The sequence below is a fragment of the Rhinolophus sinicus genome, linkage group LG03 (genome assembly GCF_036562045.2).
Source record: "Rhinolophus sinicus isolate RSC01 linkage group LG03, ASM3656204v1, whole genome shotgun sequence".
Lineage (NCBI taxonomy): Eukaryota > Metazoa > Chordata > Mammalia > Chiroptera > Rhinolophidae > Rhinolophus > Rhinolophus sinicus.
This window is the reverse complement of record NC_133753.1, coordinates 46,747,426-46,760,413: the sequence shown is the minus strand read 5'-3', so window position 1 is coordinate 46,760,413 and position 12,988 is coordinate 46,747,426. Positions and strand designations below refer to the sequence as shown.

At 35.9% G+C, this 12,988-nt stretch overlaps 1 protein-coding gene across 20 annotated transcripts in view; it reads right to left on the bottom strand.

Moving 5' to 3' along the window:
* HERC1 (HECT and RLD domain containing E3 ubiquitin protein ligase family member 1) overlaps window positions 1-12,988 on the bottom strand; it is a 170,647-nt gene that overhangs the window by 116,689 nt on the left and 40,970 nt on the right. For all 20 annotated transcript variants that reach the window (XM_019755324.2, XM_019755330.2, XM_074327595.1 and 17 more), the window contains exons 2-5: window positions 11,702-12,657; window positions 8,791-8,886; window positions 2,996-3,190; window positions 1,870-2,181 (exon numbers count right to left, since the gene is read on the bottom strand). In XM_019755324.2, the coding sequence (XP_019610883.2) occupies window positions 1,870-2,181; window positions 2,996-3,190; window positions 8,791-8,886; window positions 11,702-12,631 (1,533 nt within the window). In that variant the 5' untranslated portion in view covers window positions 12,632-12,657. The remainder of the gene's footprint in view (window positions 1-1,869; window positions 2,182-2,995; window positions 3,191-8,790; window positions 8,887-11,701; window positions 12,658-12,988) is intronic.

Below are 12,988 nucleotides of genomic sequence, written 5' to 3'. Positions count from 1 at the left end.
GTGCCTGGCTAAAGGGTCAAGAACGTGCTGAAATATAGCCCGTGCTCTGTATTTCAGAGCACGGGCTATATGCTCTCTATTTGCCAAACCACGAACCCTGGCTTCCACCCAGAGGAGAGGACAACTCTTCTGAATTCATACGAAGGCAATGCAAAGACTAGCAGGCACCCCCACACACACACACACAAATACATCAATCTAATCATTTGCAAGAATATTATATCACCACTCAAGTCTTTACTCGAACAGTTGGAAGGGTCTAAACATTCATGGAACAATGAAAAAGTTTTAAAATATAATGTTAACATAAAACCTCTAATCCTTGCTAATCAAGAAAAACTCATTACATAATAGAAATAACTCTCAGAAACACATTGACTATTATTACCAAGGCAGAAAGATCCAAGCAGTATATAAACTTATATCAAACTCCTGACAGTATCTCTTTACCCTCAAGTAGCTATACAATTAATTAATAGAATCAGGGGGATAAGGGTATATAGCAACATAATTTGGGGGCCACTCATACCTATCAACACTGATGAAAATCACTACTGAAAAAAGAACACACAGAAAAAATAACTACGCTAATAACTCCATGTCTTTTCTCTCTCTAGTCTCTTCAATTTCAAAAATTAGAACTCACTAGAAAATTCAAACTTTAGATTCAATTAAAAATACTATGTACTTCACATAGTTCTGAATAATATATTAAGAACTTAGGAAATTTCTATCTGTAAATTATTAATTTATTTTTGGGGATATTTTTTCCTTCATGACATTCATACTATTTTTAATTGGCAATGTTTCCATTACAAAATGAAACATTAAAAGGATTTTAAGTAAAGAAAGTTAAAAAGAATTGAAATTAAGGAAGAAAGAAGGCGCTAGGAAGGCTAGGAAAATACGAGTTCAAATAATATTCATCTGAAGTTCCGTAGAGCCCATATTCAACATCTTATCAAGAATCCCCTGATGTTGTCCAGTGGAATGTACTTTGGGGGTTGATGTCTAAGTTAAAATACTGAACGTTATAATAAAGTAAAATGCATTTGATTAGCCAATCTTGTCAGACAACCTCCTATGAAGGAAAAGTATCCCACTTGTAATTCTGCTGTAAAATTAAAATTTAAACTTGAAAAGACTTTTACATAAGAAAACTTTCAAGGAAAGAATGCAATCTTAAAATGGAGGAACCCACATAATTACATACATACATATAAGTCTACAAAATCACTTCTTTAAAGAAAGGTAAAATAGAAATAAGAAGAGGAGATCTAAATTCAGTTTCTAATGGTGCCAATTATTTGTGCATGACCTTGTGCCAGTTACTTAACCACGCTAAGTGCTTCAGTGAGGTTTCTGATAAAGTGCTACCTCCTCCAAGAGAACCAACCCTCTGACCTCATCATCTACTGTAACAAACACCTATTCAAGTTAGTATCTATTACAATACTCAGTTTTTTTCTTTACTGTTATTTGAAGTTGCTATGTTTGTTTACTTATTATCTCTATCCCATAGACTAAAGCTCCATGACAGCAAGGATCTTGTCTGTTCTGTTCACTGCTATGTCCAATGCCTAAAACACTGCCTGGCACTTGGAAGGTACTAAATAAATATTTGTTGAATGGATGATTCAGTTTCCTTATCTGTGAAATGAGAAAATAACTACTTTAACAAGGTTGTTATAATAATTATATATATGAAAGTGTTTTATAAACCATAAAGCAGAGCCAAACCAAAGAGGAGGGGGGCTGGGGCAACTTCAGAGAGAATACATCAAAATCTGAAAGATATTGTCAATTATAGCACCAATGCATCTAATTATTGCTAAATCCAAAAAAAAAAAAAAAAAAAAAGGCACATACCTTTCCCTGCAGAGGGCCCTGAATAAGCTTGGGATATTTCTGTGTCGAACTATTTCCATGTCCTAGTTTTCCATAATCACCATCTCCCCAACTGAAGACTTCTCCTTCTGTTGTAAAAGCTAAAGTGTGACCATCAGATCCTTTAGAAGATGAAACCTTTTTAATGGACCTGTGAGGCTCAAATGTTAGTTTTTTTAAAGTAGACTGATTATTAGAATCTCCAAGGCCCAGTCTTCCATAGCTGCCTTTACCACAAGCTCTGACAGAGCCATCCGTAGAAATGACAAAAGTGCAGTATTGTCCAGCTTCAATCTATAAGCACACAAAAAGAATCGTAAATATAAAATGCTTTGGTGAGAATCAAAATATAATATTTAAGGCTGGTTTTACCAAAGAAGCTCAAAGAAAGTCTTTTAACAGCAGAATAGGGCATAAATCTTCATAGAAATTTAAAAGTATATAGAAAATTAAGAAAACTACTCATGGTCTTTTCATGTTGACTTTACTGTTAGGCTCAAATTAAAGTATATTTTCTCTTTTCAGGTCATTGACCTGATCATGGTTCAATGAAACAATAAAGCAAAATGTTTTAGCCTGCTCTTATAATTGGTGATGGGCAACAAATAAAATACATGTTTTCCTATAAATTCCTTAGAGTCCACTATGGCAAGAACCACATAAAATATATTCTAAACTCATTTGAAAAAATATATGTTTTAATAAAAATAATGAGATAGAAAGTTCTAGCTTGCCCAAAAGGTAGCTAAAAATATTAAAATGTGGTCATAATAAGAAAATGAAATGCCAGCCTGGGAAAGGGGAAATTCCATTTTTCACTTGTCTTATTTACTATTTGGGTTGAATATAACGGTAAGTCTGTTGTCATTCATAATTCTTTTTATAAATCCAGATCCCAATTTACCTTTTTGAAACTTGGAAACAGTGCTAGGGAAATGGAGGACTAAAGACATTTTTTTCTGTTAAAATGAAAAAACTGGCACAGTATGGCATAGAAAAAACCTAGATAAGAAACAACCAAGAAGCACCACTCATTTTAAAAACTCTTTAACATTATTTAAAGCAAACCCTGTCATCTACCAATTTTTAAGACATGCAGAGAACTCACAGTCTGAGCGTCAGAGAAACTGGGCGCCAGTTTGGGCTGTAAGATTTTCTCCTGTGTGCCTTCCACCAACTGATGGCTGCTGTTGCTCCCCCACACATACACCTCACAGGTTTCCGAGACTATGGGAGCGTCACCAGTCTGAATGCTATCTGGGCTAGCACATGTTCTTGAGTAATCAGAAGCCATTCTGCAAACCTATTTAAATTAAAAACATATAATAAAGTGTCATTTATAAAGTAGACATTTTTATAAATATTCTCTGAAATTACTGTTGAATTCCCTTCTTCGAAAACTTTCAACTGCTCAAATAACCTAAGAATAACACATCCAATCTTAAACAGAGATGGCTACACTATTTACTACTGTAGAATAAACCATTAAAAGATAGTAATAAAAATGGCAAAAATGGGGAGATGGAGACACACAATCAAGCCTTTTTAACTAAAAGTTTTGTTATTGCACACAACAGCACTATAGAAAAACAAAGTTAAAAAACAAAGTAGAAAAAACCACCAATTATAATCCCATCACCTTAATACAATATTATCTATGGCCTTCCGGAATTTTGCATATACATGTTCTTTAGTATAGCCATCACAGTGGATATATAAAAGCGATGATACAAAAGAGTCATGCAAAACTTTCCATATATCTATCTAATCTTCATGATTCAACCCATCAAATGTTAATATCCCATCAAATGTAAAAATCACACTTTACTTAACCACTTTCCTTTGATAGGATATTTAGATTCTTTCTACTTATTTGTAATATAAGCCATTTTTAAGAATATAGCTGTTACTACATTCTTTATTACCGCCTTAGTAGAGAACCACAGAAATGGGACTACTATATCCCCCCAAAAAAAGACCTCAATCTTGTGATTCTTGGAATGTCCTATACCAAACTGCTCTCCAAAAATAATGCTGCAACATTATATCACCAGCAATGTACAAAGGAGGGCTGTCCTCAAAACAGTAAAGGTCCAAAGCAATTCAACATTCACACATATATACATAGACAGTAATAAAAATCATGGCTTATGTACCATTTGCGTTAAATATAATGGTAAAATCTGTTGCCATTCACGCTTTTTAAAAATCAAGGCTTCTCCCTAACCCCCACTAACCCCACCAAAAGCACAGGCCACCCCAGTTTACCCTAACCAAGGAGTAGATGTATATGAGTGTACAAGTCTCACTGCATCCATACCAATAACAAGTATTGTTCTTTTAATTCTTTTGCAAACTTAAGTGGGGAAAAAGAGGATGCATTATTTTAACTTCACATTTCCTTATTATGAACAGAACTAAAGTTTTTCCATCTATTTGTTTACCACTAACTTCTGCCCATTTGTTTATTAAGGCTTAACGGATTTTTAATTGACTTGCATGAACTCCATGTAATAAAGGTGTTAATTCTGACTACAGCTGTTGTCAATATGTTGTCTAACTTTTAGTTGTGTTGTGTTTTTTTTGCTGAATCAAACAAAACAATAAAAGAAGACTCTTAAAAAGTCAATATATTGGATTACCAACCCATTAAATAGGAGGGGATAGAGCAATTTTAGTTAGAATCTTTAAATAGTATTCAAAACAATAAAATAATTTGTATGTTAGAGAAATATTTTCTGGTGAACATTAGGACAGTTTTGGGGACATACTAAATATGCATAAGGGAAGACTGCTGGTCCCTAATAAAAGACCTGAAATTTTGCTAGAGACAAATGGAGGATGATGGATCCAAGCAGGTTAGAATTTTTAAATTTAAAAATCTATTACTATAACAGGACAAAAGGAAAATCATAGCTCCCTTCTCCCCCCAAAGAGGAGAGGGGCAGGAAAAAAATCTATTCATAGGGCTTAGAAATAAGTTTTTTGAAAACAACTAGGGGCTGGGTAAGATTCGGAGAAGATGACAATAGCAGGAGCAATGTAGTTTTGTAAACATTCTCAATCACTACGCAGAGCAACTGGAAGGCAAAACTCCAAACCCATGCTCAATATTCAAAACCAAACTAAACAACATGGGAAGCTGCAATAACTCCAAAACTAAGCAGGTGCAGACAAATCACCACCAAACACAAAACCTGCATGGTAATGACATCTGTGCAGGTGGAAGCAACAGACTGTTGACAGACCTCAGAACAGGAAAAACCCACAACCACCAGCAGATAGTCACTGGAAAGAACAGTGAACCAATCTAAGAACAGCAGTTGCAACTGGGAAGATCTCTGCCCTCTCTGATAACAGGTAAGTACAAAGGGTCCATGATGAGAAGTTTAAAAGAAGCCAGAGCAGTCTAACTCTTGTGAACTCTTAAAATTGACAAGCCAGGATTCCTTTACAGGACGGAGCACCCACACTGAGAAGAAAGTACTGGGAATGGAATAAAAATTGAGCAGAATACAGACAACAGACAGGAAAGACGGAAAAGGTCAAGATAAAAGTTGGGGAGGGGAACACACTGGGAACCCACCATGGTTTCTTTAATGTTACACAAAAACAATAAAAGGAGGGAGCATATGGAGTTACTAAAGCTATCCTGAATCCCATCCCTTTCTAAAAGTTCAGGAAAATGAATTTCGCATAAAAATAAGCAACAGAAAAGCACTAAGATCAAATTCCCTATGAAGTTACAATTAGAAAAAAAGGGAAAAGAGGCAGAATAACATCCCTAAAAGCATGCTAGAAGGGAAATGCCCACAGAACAGATTCAAGTGTAACCTATTCCAAAGCAAGCTAAAAGGAGTAAGAAAATGATACAAGACATGAAAGAAAACCACAAATCTGAAACACTCAAAAATGAGGTAACAGAACTCAAGAATCAGAATTAAAAGAAAAAAAAACTGTTTCAGAAACGAAGACTAAACTAGAATGAATCCAAGAATAAATACACACAGTAGATATCGTAAGAGCAACAAAAGATTTAAAAAAGGAAAAGCTTTTAGAAATAGAAATGAAGAAGATATACAAAGTATTAAAGAAAAAGTGACATACTATAGATAGGCAAAGATCCAACATACAGGTAATAGAGGTCCTTAAAAAAAAGAACCAAATAAAAAGAATAAATACTAAAAACTATAATTTAGGAAAACTTTCCTGAAATAAAAAAGATTTGAAACCACAGATTGAAATTCTCACATCTCCGAGAATATCAACCCAGAATGAATAACATCAAGATGTATTCTAGCAAAATTAACTGATCTTTAAAGAAAAAAAGATGCTTTGGGCTTCTTGGCAAAACAAGCACATGACTCATATGGGAAAGAAAAATCAGATTATATTCAGACTTTGACAGCAAAATGACTCATATGGGAAAGAAAAATCAGATTATATTCAGACTTTGACAGCAAAGGTTTATGCCAGAATAAAATAGAGGAACATATTTAAGATGAGGAAGAAAATGTGAGCCAAAGATTTACATTCTCAAAACTGACTTCAAGTATAAAGAGCACAGCAATTAACATGTAAGAACTAAGAGAATCTAGTCCCTATGAGTCTTTACTGAGGAATCTACTAGAGAATGAGCTTTAAACCACCAAAAAGAATAGGGAGGCATTGACACAGAAACTGAAAGTGAGCATTAAATATGTAGTTATTTGTGGAACTAATACTAAATGAGGGTTCAAAGACAGAGTATGTATGCTGTGACTATGTAGATATAATACAACTATTAAAATACAGAGGGAGCATATGAAAAAATTATTTTCAGTAACCATACTGTGGTGTTTGTCTAATTTTAGGACTGCTGTGTGTGTGTGTGTGTGTGTGTTGTGTGTGTGTGTTATGTGTGTGTGATATGTGATTAACACAAATCAGTAATTATAAGATATTCTAATTCTATCATCCTTGTATCCTTGAGAATTAGCATTCTTAGTTTAGAAGAAAAGAGAGAGATATAAATGTAATGCAGAAAAGGTTACGCAAAAATTCTATAGCCCTGAATTGGAAAGTACCAGTATCAACTCCTAAAGTACTTTAGCTTTAAATAGTGTCTCTCTCTCTGTCTCTGTCTCTGTCTCCTTTTCTCCCTCCCCCTAACTCTGTCCACTATAAAAGCCTAGAAATTATAATACCAACTCAGTAGCAATGAGCATTTTTAGTGTCCTGATTGTAGTTCTGAAATACTATTTCCTACTAAAAGAAACCAGGGGCTTTTTGGAGAAATAGCTAGTGGATTCCAGGTCTGGGGCAAGAAACGTACAAGATGAATCTGGAACAAATTGATGGATCAGATAGCAAGGAAGCTATCAATGATTATTAGACCCATTTCAAAAGAACTTAGGAACCACACTGAAGAGGTTACTACCCTGAAAGACTATTGGCCAAAGAAGAAACAATATGAGCTTCACTACAGGTAATAATTCATTGTATTGAAAGTCAAATAGATTTAAATCTATCAGTTCATAATGATATTTTTCAAAGGAAATCAATTGGTCAAGGTTGGAGGATAATAGGAAACCAATTCATTAAACTGAAACCTAGTAAGTAAAAATCAGTGTTAAAAAAAGTCAGGTGGGGAAAGTGAAGCATTTATTCTGCTTCTTCTATATGAACTGGAGCAGAGTAACCAAATCATCTCTTTATAAAAACATTCTAATTAGTAAATGAAAGAGGAATGATAAAATATCACCATTTTGCACCCAACCACGAATGAATTAATAGATCTAGTCATTAAGCACCAAGGGTTGCTAACACCATGAAGAGAGACAACCATACGAAACCTGATGGGGGATCACAACACCACACACAGTCTTGCCAAAGCGATCAAACCGGAGACCCATCAAGTCTCCAGATCTACAGGCCAATTTGCAAGAAACACAGGACAGGCTGAACTGGATTATGAGTAATCAATCAGCAAAATCCAGATTGTGGGCAATTCTACAGCCTAAAAAAACCCAGGTTCCTGAACAAATACACTGAAAGAAAAGGAAAAAAAAAAAAAAAAGAATGGGAATTTATAGATTAAGAGATTTAAGACTTTTTTCTTTTAATGAGCAAGACTGAACTAGTGTCTAGGGATGCAAACCTGTGTGACACAACTACAAAGAAAGTGATTATAGACAGTCCCCAACTAACGATGGCTCAACTTACAATTTTTTGACTGCAAAAGTGATACCCATAATAAACATGAGATATTCAACACTTCATTATAAAAGTTTTTGTGTTAGATGATTTTGTCTAAGTGTAAGCTAACGTAAGTGTTCTCAGCAAATGTAAGGCAGGCCAGGCTAAGCTATGACATCTGGCAGCTTAGGTGTATTAAACGCATTTTCGACTTAACAATATTTTAAACTTACAGTGGGTTTACTGGGACGTAAGCCCATCATAAGTTGAGGAGCATCTGTACCCTAAAAGTCAGGATAGTGGTTACTTAGAGTAGAAGCAAAAGAGTTATGGCCAGAACATGAAACGGCTTCTAGAGTGGCTGACAAGCTTTATTTCTTTATCTGCGTACAGATTAGAAGGAAAGTTTTTTCAATGATAATTCATTAAACCATACATTTGTTTGTATGTCTTTTGATATCCATTTTATTTAATAATATATTTTTAAAACTTACAGTCACCTGCACGATACAAAGTTCAAAATGAATGAAAAGGTAAACACTGAAAAGTGTGTCTCCTCATCCCTGACGCCAGACACTCCAGCTTCACTTTCTAGAGGCAACCACTGATGCCACTTTCTTTGGCATCCTTTCCAGAGGTTGAACGGATTATTTTAAAGGGATAAATAATGCTGTAGCATTTTAACACAAAGTACTTTGTAATGTAAAAGCCACGATTACTACATACCTCTTCAAAGAGACACAAAGCTGCCTCATAGAGCGAGCACAAGCCATCAGAGGTTCTGGTGGGTTCCCTCCACTGACTCCGATCAGCAGATGAACCCTGTAAGTAAACATTGTGGGATACAGGTTGGGAGGAAGAGAGACATATGGATGTATTAAAATCAGTTAGCTAGTCCACAAAAACAATTGAAGAACTGTTTATATGATTTTGTGCATTAAGATCAAATCCAAACATTAGGTCATGAAACCAACTTTTACATAAAAATGTTATAAAAGATTTGGCTACAGTGTGAAACAGTAAATTAAGTGCCAATGTCTCACTGATTACCTTATTAAATAGTGATTTATTCTAAGGGTCACAGGGCTGGACCCAGAAACAGTCAAGGAGTCAGAATTTTGCCAAATATATCCCATAAATCAGGTTCCAGGAAATACTCTGCTCCCTTGGGGCTGCCTTGCCCATCTGCCCCAAGGATACAGGCAAGGAGAACATCGCCGACTTGAGTGGTGACCCTGAGCAGAGCAGAAAGTCTGGCTCTCCCGTCTTAGTTTCAGCACAACCAAGGTGCTATCATAAGTCAGTTCCTGTAGCTACCTGACTACACTAGCAACAAAGCACCTTTCTCCTAGCACAGCTGAGGAACCATAACACCTCTCTGGGACTAAATGCTTAGTCTCCACTAGGGCCCAATGGCTATCGCCAGGAATCATTCTCGCACTGATAAATGGTAAACCAGAAAGCAAACTTGATCTTCATTGTTCCCTCAAATTCCCATATCCTTAAGTCTTTAGATCCCAAATGTCAAGCGCTTTCTTTCATTGATTTATCAATACTAAATTAATTGCAAGATTTTCATCAGTGGCTTTATTTCAAAGGATACTGTATTTAGAATATAAAGATTTTCATGATGATCACCTGGCAGATCTACCACAGAAAAGTATATCCTCTACTGGTGGTTGGCCTAGGTACCCTGTAAGACCCATCCAACTCTCACAATATGATCTTATCAATTCCAACTATTTTAATTAACACAATTCCCAAGTCATGAAAGAAATGAACCTGTTGGCTATTTATTGCTAGGTCAGCAGGTACTAACCTGCCCCTGCCAACAATTTTTCTTTCTAATTATTTAAGGTGGTGCTTCTCAAATTTTAAAATAGACATGAATTATCTGAAGATCTTATTAAAATCCAGATTCTGGTTCAGTAAATACAGACAGGAGCCTGAGACCCTGTGTTTCTTAAGCTCCCAGGTGAATGCTGCTTGTCTGAGACTCAGACTTTGAGTCGTAAGACTTTAGAGAGCCATTTGTAGGTCTGAATCATACCATAAACTGAGTGTTCAAAATTAACTAGTCTTTAGACATACAAGGTGTTGCTATATCAGCAAACAATTGGGGCAGAGCCTCCGCAAATTCCATCATTAGCTGTGGAGCGCTTCTGTGAAGCACAATTGTAATCTGTGGCTCCGTCATTTAAAGCACCGATAGTGATCAGCAAACCAAATCAGACGAGGAGCAGCCTGCTGTCCCTTCTGAGGAGCTGGCACCAGGGCCACCACAATCCCTTTTTTATGCCTTTCTACAGTATGGAGAAAAATGTTGAAAACTGCATAGTTTTTATAACAGACAGACCTGGGTTTAAATCCAGATCCATCACTTACTGGTGATGTGACTTAAAGATAAGTTTCCTTATCCTTAGACATAAATAATGCCTGTATTATTTAGAACTGAGAAGATTAATTGAAGTTATATATAAAATACACTTAGTACAGTTTCTAGTATACATTGTAATAACTCAAAACTGGTTGCAGTAATTATTAGTATTTTGCATCATGTACACTGAGAAAGAAAATACAGGCAGTCTTTAATAAATTCTTGCTAAATTTAAAAATAAGAAACCAATAAAATATCCTTCAAACACTATCTGCAGTGACTGTCATTGATTTCTGTTCTTCTCAAAAAGTCAATAGGTAAGAGACTTGTCCCAGTCAATGAGGATTAAAGACATCTCTAAAACCCATTTTACACAGAATTCTTAATGTGTTTTGTAAACATACTGAATAATAATAGTAATAATAATAAACGGCATTTTCTAAAGAACTAAATTTTGAAAAATATAGCACATTAAATGTATACATTGTTAACATCATAGGACGCTCAATGGCCCAAAGATGAAATAGAAATTAAAAATAACAAATTTGTGGTTTCACAGGTCTTCATTTAATTACCTTTCTCTTAACTACCTACTGTTGAAAATCACATACTACCTTTTATTTGTTCATACTTGTCCTTTAAAGATATTTAGACAAGGACCTAAGACTGGATGGAGTCCATTTATTTTCTTGCTATCTGGCTTCACTCTACTTACAATTGCTTCAGTGATTCCCCACTGCCTAGGGCGTATAGTAGTCAAAGTCACCCAAAGTCACCACAGGCGTACATTAGGTTGAATTTAATTAAATCTCAGATTGCTTTTAGGGGAAAGAAATGATTATTTAATTGAATTTTATTTTTATGATTCCTTCTTGCACAGTAAGCAATAGCATCTGACGCTATTGGTCTCTAGAACCCATGTTTCTTAACACTTTACAGTATTACATATGAGTTTACTACAACACAGAAAAGTTAGATGAATTTCCCAAGTTCACATAAGCCAGAAAACTAAAACTAAAATTCTGACTCCCGATCCAGTGGTCTTAATACTGTATCAACTAGCTTGCCCTTGAATTCCATATTCACATCAACATGTAGAAAAGCTTCTCTACTCAAAGCATATAAAACATTTAACTAACCTAACAATCACCAGTAGAACTCTAAAATCATTCACTATTACTACAAATTCATTAAAAGCTGGGTTGACTTCTCCCAGAATCGTTAGGTAAGAATTTTAAAGTTGAGATTTATAATACATACCAAAGAACGCCTCATCTGCATTAATATCGTCATAAAGCAGTCAAAGCTGATCATTCCTTCTTGGCTTGATAGTAATTTGCTTTTCTCCATGGAATTTACAACTGCTGAAGCCCCCAATGCCATTTCTATCCATTCAAGAAGATACCGCAAAGAGCCTCGCTGAGCTGCTAAACCAAGCAGCAACTCAGAAGCTAACCTCCGACCTAAAGTGTCTGCCCCAGAATTGGGAATAGTTACTCCTTTAAGAAATGTTGTTACTTGTGATAAGCAGTCCAAGCCCATCGGAGGAATCTTGCTTTCATTTGCTAAAGATAATGGTGGCAAAGAGCTCACGACTTCAATTGCAGTATGAATAACGTCGTTACAAAGACTGAGACCAGGTCCCGACACAGGCATCATCCAACTTTGTCTCAGAAGTGCAAATAGTAAACTTAGACCAGTTCGGACGCCCATTTCTATAAGTGCATCAGTGCTGGACCGGGGCCGCTCACTCACAGAATGGACATCTGCAGACCCAGAGCTGCTCTCTGGAGAAGGCTGCTGCTGTTTCACTTTGCCTTTGTCATGGTATTTATTAGAAAGTGCATAAAACACACGCTGGAGCACAAGCAGTCGTTTCCGAAGGGCCCCAGCAAATGGGGAATCTGAACACACCATCTTCGCTAGGGCCAGCTGGCTGCTCAGAAGGGCATCCAAATAGTGGTCCTGCTCATCGCTTGAAAGAGACTCACGTTCAAAGTCTGGCAACTGTGGTCCTTTGAGGCACAAAACTTGTTGGGGCAAAGGTACTACTTCCTTATTGCTGACCAGTTTAGAATACAGAACAGCAACCCCTTCTCTTGTAGCAATAGATTCACTGTCCTCTGTAATCCAAGAGCTGTTGAGGTGTTCAAGCCATTTCAGTTTCACTGGTGGAACCATAGTTGCCATGTTGATTTACTCTTCAGCCATTAGTTCTGTAAAGGGAGAAGAAAATGAAGTCAAAAACTTATAAGGATGATTCATAAAATGTTTCTAAACTTCCATCTTACATTACAATTAGTTATTTTAAACTGGTGAAACACAAAGCCTGGACTTCAGTTCACAGCAAGGTACCTTCGTCACATAAGATGTTAGTATTAAGGGGAAATGGGTGAAGGGCACATAGAAACGCTGTACTATCAGTGCAATTTTTGTGTAAATCTAAAATTATCCCAAAATAAAAAGTTTATTTTAAAAATTGGTGATTTGTCTACCTTTTCTCTTCAGGTTCTGGTCCCACTGTCAGTATAACAGTGGGTTCTACAT